The following is an 18,280-nucleotide window of genomic DNA, read 5'->3' on the forward strand; positions in this document are numbered from 1 at the left end:
TGCACAGACGGTCTGCGTCTAGACATCACGCTCGACAAAGCTCTGAATTAGTCCCTCAAGCGTGGGCTCGTACTCTTTGAGGGTCACTTCATCCCCATTAAGGATGGTGTTGCCTTGTACAAATACCTTCCGAGGGATTTTGTTCTTCAGAACGATCTCGCGGACATTGGTGCCCCACCACTCATCGACAGATGTGATATCGTCATAGAGCTTTTTGCCCGCTTCAAAATCCGCGGTGCTCTTGTAGACATGCAGCTTCTGCAGGTACTTCTCCACGGCTGGCCGACCATGAGTCAAAATCTTGGAGCGGTCTAGGTGAATCTCCAGATCAGATAGATCCTCCTTGGTGTATGAGAGCTTGACAAAGTCGCCACCAGCATCGAGGAAAGTGCGCAAGATACTGTACCGAGCTTGCATATGAGCCTGTCCCCACTTCTGGGTCTTAGGATCCCAGAACTCCAGGGCGACGAGACCAGCGCGAGCCATCTGCAGGTATCCAGCAAAGAGAACGTCACCCGCATCGCTGGCAAGATCCTCCTTGCCGTCACCGAAACCGAACAGTTTCAAGATGCTGAAGTCGCAGCTGAGCACCATTGCAACACACTCCGCGCGGCACTCTTCGTAGGAAGAAGCAAGGGCTCCAAATACTGAGCCCCAAGTCTGTCCGGGCTTGTACCAGGACGAGACAGGCTTGTTTGTAACCGGGCTTATGGGAGGGCTCGAGATGTCGAAGTTGTATTCTCCAGGAGCCGTTTCCTGGAGCAACTTCCCGGTACCATGACCGAGCAGTTCATGAATGCCTACCTGAACCTCGAAAGCGGCATCGCGGCAGTTACGGTAGACTTCCAGATCTTTCTCGGCAATGAAGGGAACAGGCTCATTAGGAGCTTTTGCGCTAAGAACGTTGCCAAGGGAAACGTTCTTGAATCCAAGGTTCTGCCGGATGTCATCGTAGTTGGGCAGATTGATGCCAGCAGGGATGCCAGAAGACTGGAAGCTCAGAACCTCTAGGGACGTGAAGTCGGGGCTGAGGAATTTGTCCTTCTCGAAGTCCCGACCCCATGGAAGCTTGGGGATCATGGCCTCGGCGCTATCCACCAACTTACCGAAAGCGCGTGTCCGCTCTAAGTTGACCTGTGTGATAATAATCGTTAATAACTCAAGATTCTGGGGTTGAGGAACCAGCTTCACGCTTACCAAAGCAACAAAACCTTCCCATTCTCCTCTTACACCATGCGGGTCTCTATAGGTTTCTACAAAACCCAAGTTCGTTTCCAATGCCGGCTTTTGGTCCTTGACCCAGATTCTCTGGCTCTCTTTGAACGCTTCTATTGAACCAGAGCCGAACGACATCGCGTATGCATCTAACATCCGCTTCTGGTTATCATTTGCCGCATGAAGCCCCGCCTGCTTGACGCTGTGAGCAATCTTCGCCATTTCCTCCCGATGGTCACCAAAGACAAGACGAAGCTTCTGTCCCTGGAGCTTTCCGTCCAGGTCAAAGGTATCAACGTCCCCGAGATCTCTGTCGCGCGCAGGTGGCGAGGAAACACCCGATGCGATCAACAACTCAAAGTCGCCTGATTCCGTCTTCCTGAGCCTCGTATTCTCCAATGGTAATCCTTTTTGCTCCATCAAATCGCCGATAGCCGTGATCTCATCCTTGGTGATAGACGGTGAGTCGGGGTAATACGTCGTCATGTGGTCCCCTTCCGAATAGCCAAGGTGCATACGCGACTGCACATCGGTTTCGTAGATGCCACCTCCAGAGGTGTTGGCCAAGTCAAAGGCAGCTTTTGTCTTAGGTGTGCTAGAAGCTAAAGCCTGGAATGCTTCGACAGGCAGGCGAGGAATGAATTTCGAGTCGCCAAAGCCCTTGTAATTACCACAGTTTCCAAGAAACTGAGCTGCATATTCTAAAAAGAAGCGCAGATTCTCATCGCTGACGCCTGTTTTACGAGCGAGATCAGGCCAATCCCCATCACAAGCCCGATGAAGTTCGATAATGAGGTCGTAAATAGGCTCCGACTCCGGCGAAACTTGGCGGAGGGTTACACGAACGCCTTCAAAAGCAGCCCTATAGATGACGTATGTTAGCGGGAAGCTCTCGGGCCAGCTGAAGCACTGGCAAGTCATAACGAAATAGCGCACCTGCTCAAGTAATGCGCGTATTTTCGCAGCTTCTGATCTTTGAGGTTGTCAAAGTGAGACTTGACTTCCAAGCGCACCACCGTCGGAGGGGAGTCGGCCAGATAGTGTTGCTTGACCTTGGCATCCATTGTGGCTCGATGAGGTGTTGTAACTGAAGACAGGTTGTTTGCAAAAGATGAAGAAGACCACCGGACGAGATGGAGTGAACGAGGCAGACGATGGTGGAGGGGTAATAGTAACGAGGGGCGGTGGGGGAGGACAGAACACCGAGCCGACGGAAAGCGCCTCAAGGCGCTTCGAAGAGGAGGAGGTTGCATTCCTGGATCTAAGCCTGGGTGCCCCGAAACCTCCGTCACTACTCTTACGTCGGGCCACCGTCGGGGAAGGAGCTCGATAGATAACTACTTACTAGTATCGGGTCGCTTGGCAAAAGTGGAGCTTGCACTTATCATTTCCACGCTCTGCTCCACCGGATAGCTCACAGTATTATTCCCTCGCCAGTATTGCTAGTATGTATTCTGATGATACAGTAGTAGTACTCAAGTGACAATCTTGCCCCAACTCCACCGAGCTAAGACAACAAAGCAAATGGAAAACTTTTGAAGCCCAGTCTGAACTACGCCTGTGAGACCAGGGGGAATCATGCATGACCCTGTACACGCAACAAAACCTGTGACTACACCGAAAAAGCAATAAAAAAACCAGAGAGTATTCAAGTCCAGTGGCTATAATATGCAAAAATGAGATTGAATCAATTGTATACCCTTACCCCAGATCCTTCAGAGCAAGCTCTCGTACTTGTCGAGGCCTTGTTTCTGGGTTCCCTGTGATGCACTATTGTTCACGAATGCACTTGGTGAGGTGCTTGCGCCAAATGCCGAAGTCCCTGTATTAGCCAGTCCACTAGGGCTGCCAAAGGCCCCTATGGCGGTGTGGCCCGACGGGGGCGGGGGAATGGAGAATGCAGAATAATTAGGGATAGGCTGAGTGCCTTGACTGGATGCAGGAGCGTGTGCCTTCATGCTCGCCAGCGCTCCTAGGGAGAGTCCGGAGGCATTTGTTTTCTGGATCGATTGCTGATTAACCGGAGGACTTGGGATACTCCAGGACGAAGAAGGTGAAGGCTGTAGGGTAGGGAATGTGGGCGTTGGGGGAGACTTCGCCCTCGCAGCAGGTTCTAAGGACGGGAACGTGCTCAAGTTATAATCAGGAGTGACTGAGCGCATGCTGAGGTTGGTTTGTGCTGGAAGCATGCTTCCTTTCACGGCTGGACTTGTGGTGCCCGACGCCCAGGAAAAGCCCGTAGATGGTGTCTTTTGAGCAGTAGACTGCGCCGCCGGACGGCCTGAGGTGAGGCTACCCCATTGATCAATATCCTGGTCAGTCGAGGTTGCTGCCCCTCGCCCTAGGACAAGGCGCTCAAAAGTATCCCTTGTGTTGTCCATGCTAGACTGGCCCATTGTGATTGATGCCGTCGAAGAACCCCCGGTTCCATTTTGGAATCCACCGGAGTCTCCTCCCGATGACAGCTCTTGAAGCTTTTTCGTCTGTTCTCGCTCAATTTTGGACGAAACGCTTTTGATTAGCGTCATGAATTCCCCAAATTGACGGAGGTCAAGAAGAGGCCCGAGGCTGAAGCTCCATAGCACTGGCAAGACTTCCAGAGCAAGAAACTCGGTGTCCGCAACCGTCCCGATTTGGCGAAAGACGTTCAAGGCAGCCATCATGACAGCTGGTTCCTTCGTTTTGATGGCTTTCATTGAGGGGACAAGCTTTTCTTGTATCGTATACTTATCCAAAATGGATGACTTGATAGACTGTGATTTACTCGTCTGGCTCACACCCGACAGATCATCTTCAATTGCCCCCTTGTCCCCCATGGTGCCGCCGCAAAGAACAGCGAACGCCTCCAAGCATCGTACTTTGATGGCAAGACTGTTTGTTCGACTGAAAGTCGAAGCAATTGGCGGAAAGACTTCGTTTTTCACAGTGCTGAAATCAAGAACCGGGAGGATAACCGGTAAGCATTTGATGGCGCCATCTACTAAAGAGTGTGTTGGTGAATCAAGTCCGAGTCGAATAAGTGGCAAGATGTCTGTTCACGTTAGGAAACACGAATGAAAAGGGAGAAATAATTCGATGCGCCACATTGTGGCTTCTTGTCAATTCACTAACCTTCTTTGAATTCCTTTCCGGAACAATTATCTGCCACAACATTCATATTTTCCAGGACGACCATGAGACCCGCATCCCTCTTGGCGTCACGCTCCTGTACAACACTCTTGCCTGTTGGGAAAATCTCTTTGAGTTGAGGTATCACCCTCTCCGGGAACGTACGACGCGCATTCGGGATGCGCTGCAGTATTGTGAAGACATTGCTCAAAATAAGTGGTAAAAGCTCTCGGTCCTTCAGCTCTTCCAACAAGGCCCCCAGAACCTTTCTTTCCAACACGGAGACTGGGAACTCTGGCAGAACTCGCTGGAGCCCACGCATGAACTGCGACTTCTCGTGGGCATTCTTCGCGGGTAAAGATTCCAGAAAGCGGATCGTCGAGACCAATATGTTGTCAAAGTACTGAGATTGTTGGAATTCACGAGCATTCAGACGTTGAGCAGGTCTCCTAGTTATCAGCCTGGGTAAGACGTGAGAAACAACATCCTTTGGAATCGTGCCGGAGGATAAAAAGTTGTTGCCCTGCGAAGGGGTACTGGATGGAGAGCTTAAAAGCTTCTTGTAGGTATTCACGTTCGCATGCGTCTGCAGAGGCGAAACATGTGGCGAGTTATAGAGAGCTACTATTATGAGCCCAAGTGAAAATAGATCAGCGGCAGGTGTCACGTTGGAATCGAGTACAAAATCGGGCGAAGTATAGTCCAGATTTAACTGGACGGATTGAGGTAGGCGCGGGTCCTGGTAAAGCACCTCTGACAAAGCCAGGGGTGGAAGAGTCGAGCGTGATTCTGCAGAACTAGAAGGACCAGCAAATCCAAGGCCGGAAATTTTCCAGTCGGATTTGGCATTGATATAGATGGCTTCGGGATTCAAATTGCCATGAACGAGCCCCGCAGACTCATGAAGAAATTCGAGGCCTTTGGCAACTTGCAATAGTCCTTTTTGAATTTCCAATTCGTCGATCTCGAGGTCTCTCCGCCGTCGTGTGCCATCAGGTTCCTCTACCATATAACGGCTGGACCTCGAGCCAACCCTCGAAGTGCTATCCTGTGCATCCTTTGCCTGAAGTAGTCCAGCAAGAGATGCAGTGATCTGTTCGGTAGCAAACATAAGACCGCCATTTCGCGTCTCTTCCACGGGCTCTAGCACTTGTAGGACAGAGGGATGTCGGAGCCGCGCCAGATTGCTCGCTTCCCTTTTTAGGCGTTCAACGACATCTTCTTGCAGCTTCTTGGTGGAAGAGCCGGAACGACTTCCGAGCCCGCTTGATCTTGGTTCAAGGAATTTTTTGTCAAATATGAAGATGGACGCCGTGGTGCCAGTGGACTTCTTTTTCCCGTCATGAATTTTCCAAGGACCAGAGACCACGGTGGGGTGTGGAGAAATGTGGTAGTTTGATGATATATTGGAGCTCAGGGATTTGAGAGCCGACGAAAACATCTTTTGTACCTTTTCCCAGCTCAAACAACACGAGATACCTGAGATAGCAATTCACAGCAATGGGTTCGTTCCATCCAATATAATCGCCGAATCCCTTGAAGTATGCGATGTGATTCCGCAAAACGGGGCTGATAAACAGGACACAAAAGATCGGAAGAACAGATATTACATGGATATTATATACCGAGGGAAATGGCGGAGCACACGAGGCAAGCAAAGTTGGATCGGAGCCTCCTCAAACATCGACACGGTTATCATACATTTCCAGTCGTCTTTTCCATGTGTATCACGAAAGTAACATCAGGTATCAGTGGCCGCTATCTGCCCGGTCGGAAGACATCACGTGTAAGGGGCGCCGCTCACCAATCAGCAACGCTGCCGCCAACCGCGACCCCGAGCCCAAAACCCCTTCTCGATCGGGAAAGGAGGCTCCGCCCCCAGACTCACCGCCTGGCTAGATCGTGGGTTTACTGCCGGGAACTTGTGTCGCGGAGGCCGAGGTCGGAGATCGACCAGAATGACAACTGGGGTGGATTTACTCGAGGAAGCTCACTCTGACTCGTGTGGCTGCAACCGGGCCAAGTCCCATACGATTGCCAATCCGATAGATCTCACTAGCCGAGGGCAGTCCCAATATAAACGGTCTGTGTGTGGTGTCCATCGTCCGGACCCAATTGGACTTGTCAAACGTTAATTTGTGGTGGGTTCGGAGTTGTCGCCGCAGTCCGTGGGAAGAGTCATAGACCGTGTTTATCCGCCTTTAAAGCTCCACAGCCGCCCTCGGCCCTTTTATCGCGTTCTTCAGGTTTGCTTCCTACCATTATCCTTCACAGCCAGAGTTCGACTGTCCATTACCCTGCAATTAATCGGTTTGAAGTGCTACTCAACACCGGCTTAGCCATGAAGTCACTTCAATTCGCTCGTCGCAGGGCGCTGCAAAGCCTCGTTGCGCCTCGTGTTTTCCAAAATTCCGCAACGACCCAGATATGGAAGAGATGCTTCAGTGCCACACCAGCTGCCGCCTCCCAACTAGCTGGTCTTGACCCTTCGAAACTTACGGTCTCGAAGACAAATACTCCCAAAGAATTGACGGCCCCGCAAGACCTGGTCTTTGGCAAGACATTCACCGGTATGAGCATGCGTCGCTTTCCTGGCGCTGTACGGCTGCTAATGCGCTTTATACCTTAGATCATATGCTCTCTATCGAATGGACTGCAACCGAGGGTTGGCAGACTCCCCGTATTGTTCCTTATCAGAACCTCAGTCTCGACCCGTCGGCTTGTGTTTTCCACTATGCGTTCGAGTGTTTTGAGGGAATGAAGGCCTATAAAGACAAAGAAGGTCAGATCCGGTTGTTCCGCCCGAACAAGAACATGGCGCGCTTGAACAAGTCTTCGTCACGCATTGCTTTGCCCTCCTTTGACGGCGAGGCCCTCACCAAGCTTATTGGAGAATTTGTGAAGCTGGACAGCAGATTCATCCCCAGGTCAGTGGGATTCCCCCCTGTTTGCAATTGTGAATAGTGACTCACCTCCATTAAAATAGTGAGCGGGGTTACTCGTTGTATTTACGGCCCACGATGATTGGAACTCAAAAGACTCTTGGTGTGGGACCTCCAGGCTCTGCTCTCCTGTTCGTGATCGCAAGTCCCGTCGGGCCTTATTACCCCACCGGCTTCAAGGCAATCTCTTTGGAGGCCACCGACTATGCCGTTCGAGCTTGGCCCGGCGGTGTTGGAGACAAGAAGTTGGGCGCCAACTACGCTCCTTGCGTCCTGCCTCAGCTAGAGGCCGCGTCCCGTGGCTTCCAGCAGAATCTGTGGCTATTTGGGGAGGAAGAATATATTACCGAGGTTGGCACCATGAATCTTTTCGTTGCATTGAAGAACAAGGAGACCGGACAGAAGGAATTGGTCACTGCGCCTTTGGATGGAACTATTCTCGAGGGCGTTACCAGAGACTCTGTGCTTGCGCTGGCCAGGGAAAGACTGGTGCCTAAGGGCTGGACCATCTCTGAGCGCAAGCTCAAGATGTCCGAAGTTGCCGAGGCGGCCGAGGAGGGAAGAATGATCGAGGTGTTCGGTGCCGGTACTGCGGCTATTGTGAGCCCTGTGCGAACAATCAGCTACCGGGGTAAGTTGGTTGACTGCGGTCTGAAGGAGAACGAGGAAGCTGGTGAAATTGCTCTCCAAATGAAGAACTGGATCGAGGGCATCCAGTACGGTGATGAGAGCCACCCTTGGAGGTAAGTCGGTCCAGAGCCTCAGGATTTTCCCCTACATTGCAGCTTGCTAATTCATCCTTAGCTATGTCATTTAATTTCAAGAAGGAGGAGTTGGGATTTAAGCGGCATTTCCACGCCCGTACTGCTAAAGTTACATGATTGTCTTGTTGATAGACGGATATGAAAACACCGGTCATGTTCAGTTAATTCTTGCTATACGCCGATTTTTCGGAGGTAATAACTTTTGGCGCACACGAGCATCACTTCAACGACGCAGTATTTACCCTACTTCCTGCGGTTAGCGGCGACTGGCGTACTCAAATGATGGAGAAAGTATTGATTGGCATCTTTGACAAACAGGGTTATGATAGATGTGGTAGACCTAAACAAGACGGAGCCAACCACCCAATGTCACCAATTTGGGGCCGAATGCACAACATGCACAGCCGCCTGGCAATGGAGATTTATAATGATAAGGATGATGATGATGTATGCAAGGAGTTTGCAGATTACGATCCATGGCCAACGCAACCGCCCGTCCCCTTGGAGATTACTCGCTGGACGCCCGAGGCAAGTGCCCTGCCTCCTTGGCTGCGCCTTGCCCCTTGGGAGGTACACAACAGCTGGCTTGCTGGCATGCATATGTGCATCTGTACTCCGTAAATAGCAACGCTATATACAGTACTATGTGTCCCTATGTATACTCTGGCCCTGATACTGTGTACTTTGGAGATGTAGCAATCGATAAGCGATGATCGACAATTGCCCGAAGTCAGCCGTCTCAGCCAGATCTGTGAGTAATACGCCGTAGATGTTTCATCGTCAGCGGAGTAGACGCACACACCAACATCCAGTTTGCTGCCCGGTTCCGGCCCCCGATCTCGAGTCAGTCGTGCCCGTACACGGGCAGTAAGTACCATTGGATTCTGGAAGATCCCAACCACGAGTCTGTTCGAACTGACCAACCAACTCTCAGGTCCCGGGGCTCCATCCAGCGTACTACATAGTAATTACTGCTACAGGCAACATCGTCGAGCAGTCCCGTGCCCACTATCTACATAGTATGTGACTAACAGTACTCCTCTGCCGGCAGGATCCGTCCCGTCAGTGCCTCTGTCCATTCCATTCCGAGACGGAGCGCGTCGATAGCCACTCAGTCCGCAATGCTCCATCAATGGCCTTCTCGCCAGTGAGAACAGTCCAAGCAAACGCACGGTGGGGACTCTCCATACCACCCACAATGTTGATCATCGTGAGATCTCAACCCTTCAAGTACATAGTACAACAAGGCGGAGTGGCAATGTGTGGACCCAGTGGAATGTGAAACGACATACAACTCCAATCGAGCCTTAAAGAGGAGTATCGTGGTCTCGGCGGCATATTGACCAGACTGCATCCCAATCCGCTTCTAGGTTATACTACGGACTCAGGGAGGTAGTTCCTATGGCCTGCCAAGAGCAACGGGTCTGCCCCATCCTGGGCTCTGGTGGGCAATGGAAACGGAGCTGAACGAGCCGCAGCCGCCCCAAGCACTTGTTTGCCACGAGGCAATTACCCGCGCAGTGTTGGCTGCCTACGGAGTAATAGTGCATAGTAGGTCGGGTGAATAACACATCCCCACAACATGACAACACCACTGATGACGGAATTGGTTGGCGTGACTGAACTCCAAGAATACATAGAATGTTTGTTCCTTAATCTATAGGTCGGCATCGGTCGTGCAGCTGCACTTCATTCAGATTGATTGCCTGAATAGAATAATGCATGCAGGTAGGAATACCCCATCGGAGTTCGGACCTACGTTCACCGTCCGGCAGCCACCGGCCGTCGGCCACCAACTGACAAAACTGACCTGGATGGACTAATGCATGTGCCATCGAAGGCCAATAATAAGTTCTGATTGGGAAATAGCAGCTGGGCCAAGGATAATCGGGTTGTTTTTCATAGATACGCGATACAGTGTATACCTCCAGACCTATCCATGGTACGGTCAAATACCTGTACTACCACCGTGTCGGACAGGCCGACCACCCGACGACTGGTATCGAACTTCTATCCGAAAGTTTCACTAGTCGGTAAGCTAGAACACGGCTCTGCTATGGGTACGCCCGCGCTGGCTGTGCGCACACACACTCACACTCTCACTCCCTCACCCCCCTCTCTGAGGCTCTGCTGCGCTGGTTTCTGCATTAGTCCTGCGGCCAGTCAAACATCGAATGGCTCCATCCATTTTAGGCATCGAGGTCGTCACAATGCGTCAAATGTCACCAGAAACGCCAACTGACGGAGGCCCAGTGTTTGTTTCAGAATTGCCGGGGTTTGCGGGCACGCATAGAACTTCCGAATCGCGCAATTGCGCTTGCATCTGCAGCTGCAGCATACTGCGATAGTGATCGCCTGTGTCGTGAGAGTCCATTAAACCAGGGCCAGGTAGGGATCGTTAACGGGTATGTACGAGCTCCCGAGCTGAACATGATGGTGACAGGAGCCAGCGGTCCGATATTAAAAACAGTATATCTACGCCATGCAGCTGGTGGATTAACGACGAGCTAATGACACGCCGACCCAGAGCAATATCTATCTACGAGTGGTTATTGGCACGCTCGGCTAGTCCCACACCCATTGACACATGGTAGCATCAGGGATATGTTCTCCTAACGAGCCAAGTCCGAGTGCCTAGACTTCACCGTCACATCGGCGCAGCCACTGTCGCTATCATGCAATCAGACTCGGTGTCGACCCTCCCTTGAACTACGCCGGTATTCTCGTTTCCGGCTCGAAAGTTGGCATCGGTCGCGAATAGCAAGCGGGCGGGCCGTAGCACAATCTCCCACCTTATTACGTTGGCGCGAAGGGTCTGTGGGCACTGGCACCTGGTGATTTATCGACAGGTGGAGCAGCAAAGGTGAAATTGGGGGCCATTTCTGCCGGTGCTCCATTGTGAAACTAGTCTCCTGCTAGGCTGAGGGGGCGGAGGACCAGGAGCTGTTGGCCTCATTTCACTCCGCTAGAATAGCAACACATCGTCTCTTGGGACAAGGGGGCCAACAATTATGCTGCGCTCTCAAGAAACCAGAAGGAGGGGAAATCGTTGGGAACCACACACTGAATAAGGTCCATCATCCCGACTGCCATCTCATCGAGTCCGTTGAAGCTTTACCAAGATGGGACTATAATGATCGTCAGATCTATGAGAGCCTGACTAGGTTCCTGAAAGCTTGAGGATTCCTCAGGTCTGCCTTTGTGCCGACGCCGCCGCTTGGATGCCTCCCTCCACGAGGCGTGCTGGCATTGTCAATCTAGCAGATCCGATAAAGATAGCACCATCCCTCTCTTCCCGTCAGACGCCATGACCTTCGCACGTGGAGTCCCCGTACTTTGGCCAAGTGGGTTTTCGTCACCCACCCCTCCCGGCAGCGTGCGGGGCGTCCGCATAAGCATGTTGTCCTGAGGGCAGGCGATTGATTCGCAGAGACATGAGTCACGGCCTCCTAGCAAGGAGATCCGCGGAATCTAGTCCAGACGGCCTGACTTGACGGATTTTGGAACGGGCGCCATTCACATACTCCGTAATACCATTCGAACCATTTGCCTGGCCAATTTACAACTAGCGCCAGCCTACCTCCTACGAAGTCGTTGTCCACTTCAATGAGGGGACGCTGTCAATCCACTTACATCTAATGAACGGAACGCGGCATCGCCCCTAGGTTCAAAGCCCTGAGCAGGATGACGTTCTGCGCCCAAAGAATGGGGGATTTGGAGCTAACGGTCCCAGACTACTGCAAGCCCGTGGACACACAGCATTCCTCAGGATTATTAATATCTCGAGTGCCGCAGAAACCGGCCAGTTGAAACGATCAAGTAAGCAAATGTCCTCTGACTGTCCCGTCTGCCAAGCCGTAGTGCTTCTAGACATGTACCAGAAGGTTCGATTCAGCATCTGGCAAGACTTGGCCGCCGAAGACGCTCTCCTCCAATCCCTGTTGCAGGTGTCCTGCACCATTAGGCAGGTGGTCGACATGCAGATTGATACGAGCAGTGGCCGCGACCAATGATGATGGGATGTGCCCAGCTCTAGCACACCAGCTCGGCACACGAGACCTATTTGGGGAAGACTGCAGGACAGCCAGGCACACCCATACGAGATGGGGTTACATGAGTTAGCAACGGTAGAGTCATGAGCCGTCATTTCTTGTATCAGATGGGGACACATATGCAGATGCAGACTCGCACAGGCAAGACAAAAGCCACGGTACGGAGTAGAGGGGAAGCCCATCGCTGTCTTTAGAACCTGGGCATTCCGACCGGGTGATACATGTGATTTACCAAGGCCTTCATGCCTCTGATCTTGAATCAGGCTGGGAAGTACACAAACTCACCGTTTGGCCAATAAGCCACGGGCCACTGCTGTCCTCAGCCCTACACATGAATGGGGGTTTCAGGCAAGACTTGACGTCGACATCTGATTTTGAGGCCCAGTATGTATTACCTAGATAGCATTCACCAGGCGGAAATCTGCAGGTGATTGAGCCTCAAGGAGACCGACCAACATGGGTAGGCACTACCGGGGCGGCATCTCCAGGGTCGATTGCCAAATGCGGCAAGTGGTTCGTTAAGCCCGAAATGACACCTTGGGGCTGAAAAGCCTCTCGGTGCCGCGCCATCTGACTGGCCCGCTCGTGTACCATGGGATCCATCCAGGGATCCACCCACTCGTTCCCCTCCCCGGCTATCCACAGGGTTTGCTTGGGGGTGCCGATCGAATTTGTAATGGCATATACACTAGGCCCAGGGGGGAGCCCTGGTCTCAGATTACAACCCGAATCTGGCAGGAGTTTTACAATGTTCGATTGGGGCGTTTTCTTTACGATTCTTTCCTTCACCCCCCCACCCCCCGGGCTACAAGCTAACATAGCCACCTCTTTGACCAAGGGGGTGTGGAATGTTGTATGTACCCACCCCCTTTATGGGCGGAGATGATAATGCCACAGTCTCGGGCAATGGGCGTGCATACTATCAACATGCATCCATGACGGCATCCATAACCAGGTGCGATAGGGCGTCCGGCTATCAATACGAATCAATAATGAGGAGTCATATGAAGATTAGGGTAACCGAAAACAAAAGCAACGCAGAGACCAGAAACCTTAAAATAAAAATATCCCAGCCCAAAGTATAAGCCTAGAGCCAAAAGCAAAATAGCTGAATGCGGGACCGACAGGAAGAGAACCTTGGGGTGGCAGCCTCCGAAACAAGGCTATCCATCTCCGGACTGTCCGCTACCCGGGCTGTGCTTGATCGGTTCAGGATCAAATGATCAACTGATCTGCATGTCCTCGCCATGTTTCATTGCGCCCTCCCATGGATTTCCAAGTTCCCAGCATCAGCAAGGTATGGCATAGTTGACAAAGATAGATGAAACATTTGATCGATTCCAAGGAGCCGACTGTCAACGAAAGATTACCTGGCTGACTGACCGGCGTGGAAGGAATGTGACTTGGGGAATTAAGGTGGAAGGCCGCCGGCGGCCCCCCTCTCCCCTTCCCCCTCTTCCATCCCACCGGCCACCACCCGTTCGGAGTAGGTAAGATCTTTATCCTTAGTGTGCTGCCAAGATCGAGGGGTGCAACGTGGCAGAAGTTGAGACCGTGCACTAGACGGGCTGCTCGTGTCAATCGAGGCACACTTCTCTCTCCAGCTTGACCTCGACCTGCAGATAGACGACGCAGGTGGTCAGTCGGAGCCGTGCCTTGTATGTACGATGGATGGATGGAGGAGGGTGCCTGCTCCGTGGTCGGCAACCAAACCTACCTCTGCCTCTCTGGTACCCAAATTTGGCAACCGGGGCCCCCGGGCATGATTGGATGGGAAGCCCGGCTCCTCTGACTCTCTGCGAAGGCTATTCTGAGAGTCATGCAAGGTAGAGAGAGGCTACATGCTCCCGGGCATCAGATTGAGTCTGATCTTCGAAGGCTGAAGAAGTGTGCTCTGTACGGGCTATGTGTGTGGGCATAAGGCTCAGGTCGCAGAAGGATCCCGAAGGGGTAACCTCTGCGTGCATTAGTCGTGGCCCGTTGCCCGTCCTCGTACAGAGGATACGCCGGTCTGTTAGGCCGAACTGTCCCGGCGATACGAAAGGACCAACCGGACCTTGATGTGCTCCTATATCCCGTTGCTGCCTCCTGGTTCGCCGACGGTGGGCGGAGGAAGCCGCCTGAGGGGACGAGGGAACTGGGCCATGTATCCAGCGGTAATCTGCACAACCGAAGGCTCTGGTTATGAAAGCACTTGGATCTGAAGGATGAGTCGGCTAGTTGCTGCTAAATGAGATGGTGACATCGGCCACCAATCACTCTATACGACGAGATTAAATGGCCTCCAGGCGGAAATCCGCCGTCCATGGTTCACCCGGACCCGTCGGCCTTCCACAGAGACAGAGACAGAGACAAAGACAAAGACCCGGGGGACAGTTACGCCATGCTCTATAGCTCGTCGTACTACGGCCGTATAGATAGCCCATGGGCCCGTTACCTAATACGACTTAGCCGGTGGTTCGGCGAGATACCCACGTAGATGCCTACCGCTGCTTCCAACCGACCAGAGACACCCCCTCTCTCTGGGCAGGAAAACGAACAACAGGATTCGGGGATTCTCCAACATCCAGCGCCCATTCGATCCCCAGACAATTGACCCTCCAGATGGACATGCATTCATTCACAATTGCCTGGACTGTGTAACCCGACCCACTCTTGATACCCGCGAGACGGTCGATACGGGCGATACTGTATCGATACGCCAACATACCACTAGGTAAAAGCCGCCATTTCAGCCCCCTCCTTGCACACCAACAATATCCTCTCAAGCCACGCACACTTCCCTCGTTTCATGCCCAGGGAACAAATGCTATTGGGCCCCTCGGCTGGAAACCACTCACTTAGGCCGTCCATTGGTATGACAGTCTCCAGCCTATACACAGTTGCGAAGCTAGCCAGCCCACGATGTTTGCCTATTTTCCCCCACACACAACGGGCGAGGTCGACATCCAAGGGGGCCTGGTGCATCGCCATGCAGCTCTTGGACTTGAACGGCTCTTCTTAGCCCGGAAAAGCCCCCGTTGTCGCATTCGTTTCGAATCCTGGGTCGAAAGACTCAGCTTCTCTCGGCACTGCATAATTCGACAGGGAAAATACGACAGCAGAACCTCGGGGGGGAACCTTGCGGGATGGTGGGGAGAAGCAGGTGCGGTCCGAAATTCCTACATGTCCAGAATCATGCTGCTGCCGATTGTAGATCAGAGTGTTGTGTGTGTGCCTTGCGGACATGGACCGAGCCCGTTCAGGCCAGCCAGCCCAGCATCTATCTATCTCTGGCACCTCGATATGGAACCACATGGTCCAGATTAGTGGACCAACCGGGGGCTGGTGCGAGCCTAGTAGATAGTCCGTAGCACTGCCTGATATCATCCATCCTGTTTAACCCTCCGCCCCCCCCCCCCCCCCTCGGCCATATCGGCCATCGGGGTCCGCTCCAACAGCCTCACGCTGGTGACTAGGATTGCTGTAGTCCACACCGGGCATTAGTGACGCAGCCCTGCACATCCGCGAATCCATTCGGGAAAAGTTCCCTACCAACACATGGTTAAGCCATGCATACCCTGCAAGTCTCCAGTCATTGCCCGCTACGGTTCAGGATCCAGCCCGAATTTCATTATTCCCTAAAATAATAAATCAATACTTCCTGAATTTAATTTTCCTTTTTTCTGTTTTTTCCTTTTTCCCTTTTTATTTTAATTCCTATTTCCTCTTCAAAAAAGGAAATTGTCAATTAAAATAATTCTTCGGAGCACGGACTAACGCTGCTATCGCAACGGTTCAATCAACCGTCACTGACGGGCTGCTTTGATTCGGACCCGGGCTTAGCAGGCATAAACTACAGCGCTGTTCTCCAGCTGATCGACCCATGGCTTAGTTTTAAATACTGAACGCATCCTGTGTTTTTCGTTTGAGGTTTCAGATGTTGATCATCCTTGACTCGTGACTCCTCGGATCTGAGTATCTATATAGTCAATCCAGATCCCCTCTGCTGCCTCTCATCTTCTTCCAACTTCACTCGCCTTTGCTTCCATACATCTGCCTCGTGCTTTGACGGACATCGATCATCTTCCACTCCACTACCACCCAAGATGCATCGGTCTTCCAATTACTCGTATCACTCGTCCCCCAGCTCCAGGAGCTCCAGCCATGGCACCAGCAGCGCGTTCAGTCCCAACGCCAACCCCAACGAGGATTGGACCAAGATTTCGGACCTTGCAGAGCGTCGCCGCATACAAAATCGCATTGCCCAGAGAAACTACCGTAAGTCATTAGTGGCTGGTCACATTATCGCAACCTGAGCTAACGGAATGGGATGCTATAGGCAAGAAGCTCAAGCGGCGCTTGGAGGACCTGGAGAAGAGAGCCGCGTCGGCTTCCACATCTCCAGAACGGTCACACGAGAAGTCGGAGTCGCCGAAGGCGGTGCACACCGTCAAGTCTCGCACCAAGCAAGCTCGCACAACCAAGTCCAGCGCCGATGCAAACCGTCACACATCCTCGGAACGCGGCTCTTCCTACGAGAGTCACTCCACACACGAAGATCGGGGATCGATGTTTTCGCACCAATGCACCCGACAGCTCTCAGCCTCGCCGCCTCCCGTTTTCTCATACTCCTACCCTCACTTGGATAGCTACGGGCACCACACATACGGACAACCACCTGCCTACCACTCCATCAGCAACAATTACAATGACCTCCCATACGGGGAGTACGGAACCACACTGCCCTCAATTCTGCCCGGTCCGCTACTCGGCTCGGGTCCCAAGAAGCATCCCTCCTACGCCGATGACGAGATCGTCAGCCCTTTCAGCATGAGCTATGCGTCCATGGCTGGCATTGATCTGTGTCCGACACCCCAACACCTTCCGGAGGCCAATATTCCTGTACATGCCCCTCTCTCTACCTGACGCCGGTCTATGCAAGAGTTCCAGGGTTAGCGGAGCTAATACAATCCTTCAGATGCCACCCTTGTCTTCAGTTTACAGCGATGATCACTCCTCCCCATCCACCCCAGCAGAACAACTGCTGGCTTGTCCTCTTACACCGGAGTCAGACCCATGCTCCCCGCGCCCATACCCTTTGTTCTGATTTAATGCTGCTTGAGACTAGAGGGGCTCTCTGTTTCCTCATTACCTTTTCTTATTTTACTCTTGCTCTAACGACTATGATGATGTATTATTGAGTCCAGGTTGTATGTAACCATGCGGTTCAGTTGGCTTTGTGCTTTCTAATTTTCCTTTGTCTGGGTTTGATGCTTTTGGATCTTTTCTTCTCTTCCCTCTCCTCTTTCGGACGGACATGCTGTGTTCGTGACGATCCTCCGGGAACAGCGCATTACTTTAGGATTTTTGTTCAGGACAGCCGATAGAAGCATGTTTTGCGGCGTTTATGTTGCCGGGGGGGGCTACAGGTGTATGCGAGGGAAATTGGCTATTATTATTATTGGGAAGCAATTGTTACCGAACGATCCGTGCGTGTCTTTGATAGATTACCAATTTACCATACCATTCTGAATGGGCCAGGCCGTCTAGTCCCGCCGCAACTCCACCCCTCCCGAAATCCCCGCGCATCACTCCAAGTGGGAACTGCCAACCCAGACCGTGGACGGGGAGGCTTTCGCCTCCCGTCGGTGGCTGCAGGTGCTGATTGGCCGGCTCGTGTGTACCCTTGGGCTTGGCCCCAACACTACCTAAATGACTCCGTAGTACGAATTAATCATTCACAGTGACCGGATCCCGCAGCACTCCCTAGTATTCCGTAGGTGAATTCACGTACACTCAGAATAAAAAGCAAATCTGCGAACTAACAAAAATCCAATAACCCGTTTTTCCCTCGGTAACTTGATAGCTCCAAGACCCAACCCACCATTGGGGGCCGAAGAATATTTGATTCAATCATCATGCATAACGAACCGACGGCCAAGTAACATACACAGCCAGTATCTAGGCTCTAGGTATCCATACTCCGTATCTAGATCCTCAAGGCTAACCGCCAGGATTTCCATTATCCACCGTCGGGACCCATCAGCGGTTATCCACTCATTTTTTCTATTATTCTCCCTACCTAAACGAAGGATTATCTATCTAAAAATGCCCGGCGATGCGCCGCCCACCCGTTAGTGAGGTCCTACTACTTTAGTTTGCAACCGAAGAGGTTGCCTGAACTGAGCTCTTCTTTAGATTTTCCAGAAGCCACCAA

At 52.2% G+C, this 18,280-nt stretch overlaps 5 protein-coding genes across 5 annotated transcripts; 2 read left to right on the forward strand and 3 right to left on the reverse strand.

Moving 5' to 3' along the window:
- Positions 1 to 18: 18 nt before the first annotated feature.
- BO80DRAFT_344591 (dipeptidyl-peptidase III) lies at positions 19 to 2,279 on the reverse strand (the record flags this gene model as incomplete). Its single annotated transcript, XM_025715282.1, has 3 exons — positions 19 to 1,134; positions 1,198 to 2,077; positions 2,152 to 2,279. The coding sequence occupies 3 exons, from the start codon at positions 2,277 to 2,279 to the stop codon at positions 19 to 21; spliced, it is 2,124 nt and encodes a 707-aa protein (XP_025580032.1).
- Positions 2,280 to 2,603: 324 nt separating this feature from the next.
- BO80DRAFT_371763 (putative protein kinase Scy1) lies at positions 2,604 to 6,037 on the reverse strand. The gene is made up of 2 exons (XM_025716496.1): positions 4,327 to 6,037; positions 2,604 to 4,246 (listed from the first exon to the last, which is right to left on the reverse strand). The coding sequence occupies exons 1-2, from the start codon at positions 5,762 to 5,764 to the stop codon at positions 2,931 to 2,933; spliced, it is 2,754 nt and encodes a 917-aa protein (XP_025580033.1). The 5' UTR covers positions 5,765 to 6,037; the 3' UTR covers positions 2,604 to 2,930.
- A 260-nt stretch (positions 6,038 to 6,297) lies between these two features.
- BO80DRAFT_460784 (branched-chain amino acid aminotransferase, cytosolic) lies at positions 6,298 to 8,544 on the forward strand. The gene is made up of 4 exons (XM_025722406.1): positions 6,298 to 6,893; positions 6,953 to 7,250; positions 7,310 to 8,008; positions 8,070 to 8,544. The coding sequence occupies exons 1-4, from the start codon at positions 6,665 to 6,667 to the stop codon at positions 8,080 to 8,082; spliced, it is 1,239 nt and encodes a 412-aa protein (XP_025580034.1). The 5' UTR covers positions 6,298 to 6,664; the 3' UTR covers positions 8,083 to 8,544.
- Positions 8,545 to 11,311: 2,767 nt separating this feature from the next.
- BO80DRAFT_78898 (uncharacterized protein) lies at positions 11,312 to 12,375 on the reverse strand. Its single transcript, XM_025724785.1, has one exon. It carries the CDS (start codon positions 12,261 to 12,263, stop codon positions 11,697 to 11,699), a length of 567 nt encoding a protein of 188 aa, XP_025580035.1. The 5' UTR covers positions 12,264 to 12,375; the 3' UTR covers positions 11,312 to 11,696.
- A 3,794-nt stretch (positions 12,376 to 16,169) lies between these two features.
- On the forward strand, positions 16,170 to 16,989 carry BO80DRAFT_430904 (bZIP transcription factor; the record flags this gene model as incomplete). Its single annotated transcript, XM_025720718.1, has 2 exons — positions 16,170 to 16,341; positions 16,403 to 16,989. 2 exons carry the CDS (start codon positions 16,170 to 16,172, stop codon positions 16,987 to 16,989), a joined length of 759 nt encoding a protein of 252 aa, XP_025580036.1.
- Positions 16,990 to 18,280: the final 1,291 nt, after the last annotated feature.

This window comes from Aspergillus ibericus, assembly GCF_003184845.1.
Source record: "Aspergillus ibericus CBS 121593 unplaced genomic scaffold BO80scaffold_2, whole genome shotgun sequence".
Lineage (NCBI taxonomy): Eukaryota > Fungi > Ascomycota > Eurotiomycetes > Eurotiales > Aspergillaceae > Aspergillus > Aspergillus ibericus.

What these genes read in the sequence shown, in the direction of transcription:
- BO80DRAFT_371763 (XM_025716496.1), bottom strand. Translation starts at nt 5,764, where the DNA reads ATGTTTTCGTCGGCTCTCAAATCCCTGAGCTCCAATATATCATCAAAC. An exon ending in CGGAAAGGAATTCAAAGAAG is followed by an intron (nt 4,247 to 4,326) that starts GTTAGTGAATTG and finishes TAACGTGAACAG; the next exon opens with ACATCTTGCCACTTATTCGA.
- BO80DRAFT_460784 (XM_025722406.1), top strand. Translation starts at nt 6,665, where the DNA reads ATGAAGTCACTTCAATTCGCTCGTCGCAGGGCGCTGCAAAGCCTCGTT. An exon ending in CTTTGGCAAGACATTCACCG is followed by an intron (nt 6,894 to 6,952) that starts GTATGAGCATGC and finishes TTTATACCTTAG; the next exon opens with ATCATATGCTCTCTATCGAA. An exon ending in GACAGCAGATTCATCCCCAG is followed by an intron (nt 7,251 to 7,309) that starts GTCAGTGGGATT and finishes CCATTAAAATAG; the next exon opens with TGAGCGGGGTTACTCGTTGT.
- BO80DRAFT_78898 (XM_025724785.1), bottom strand. Translation starts at nt 12,263, where the DNA reads ATGGGCTTCCCCTCTACTCCGTACCGTGGCTTTTGTCTTGCCTGTGCG.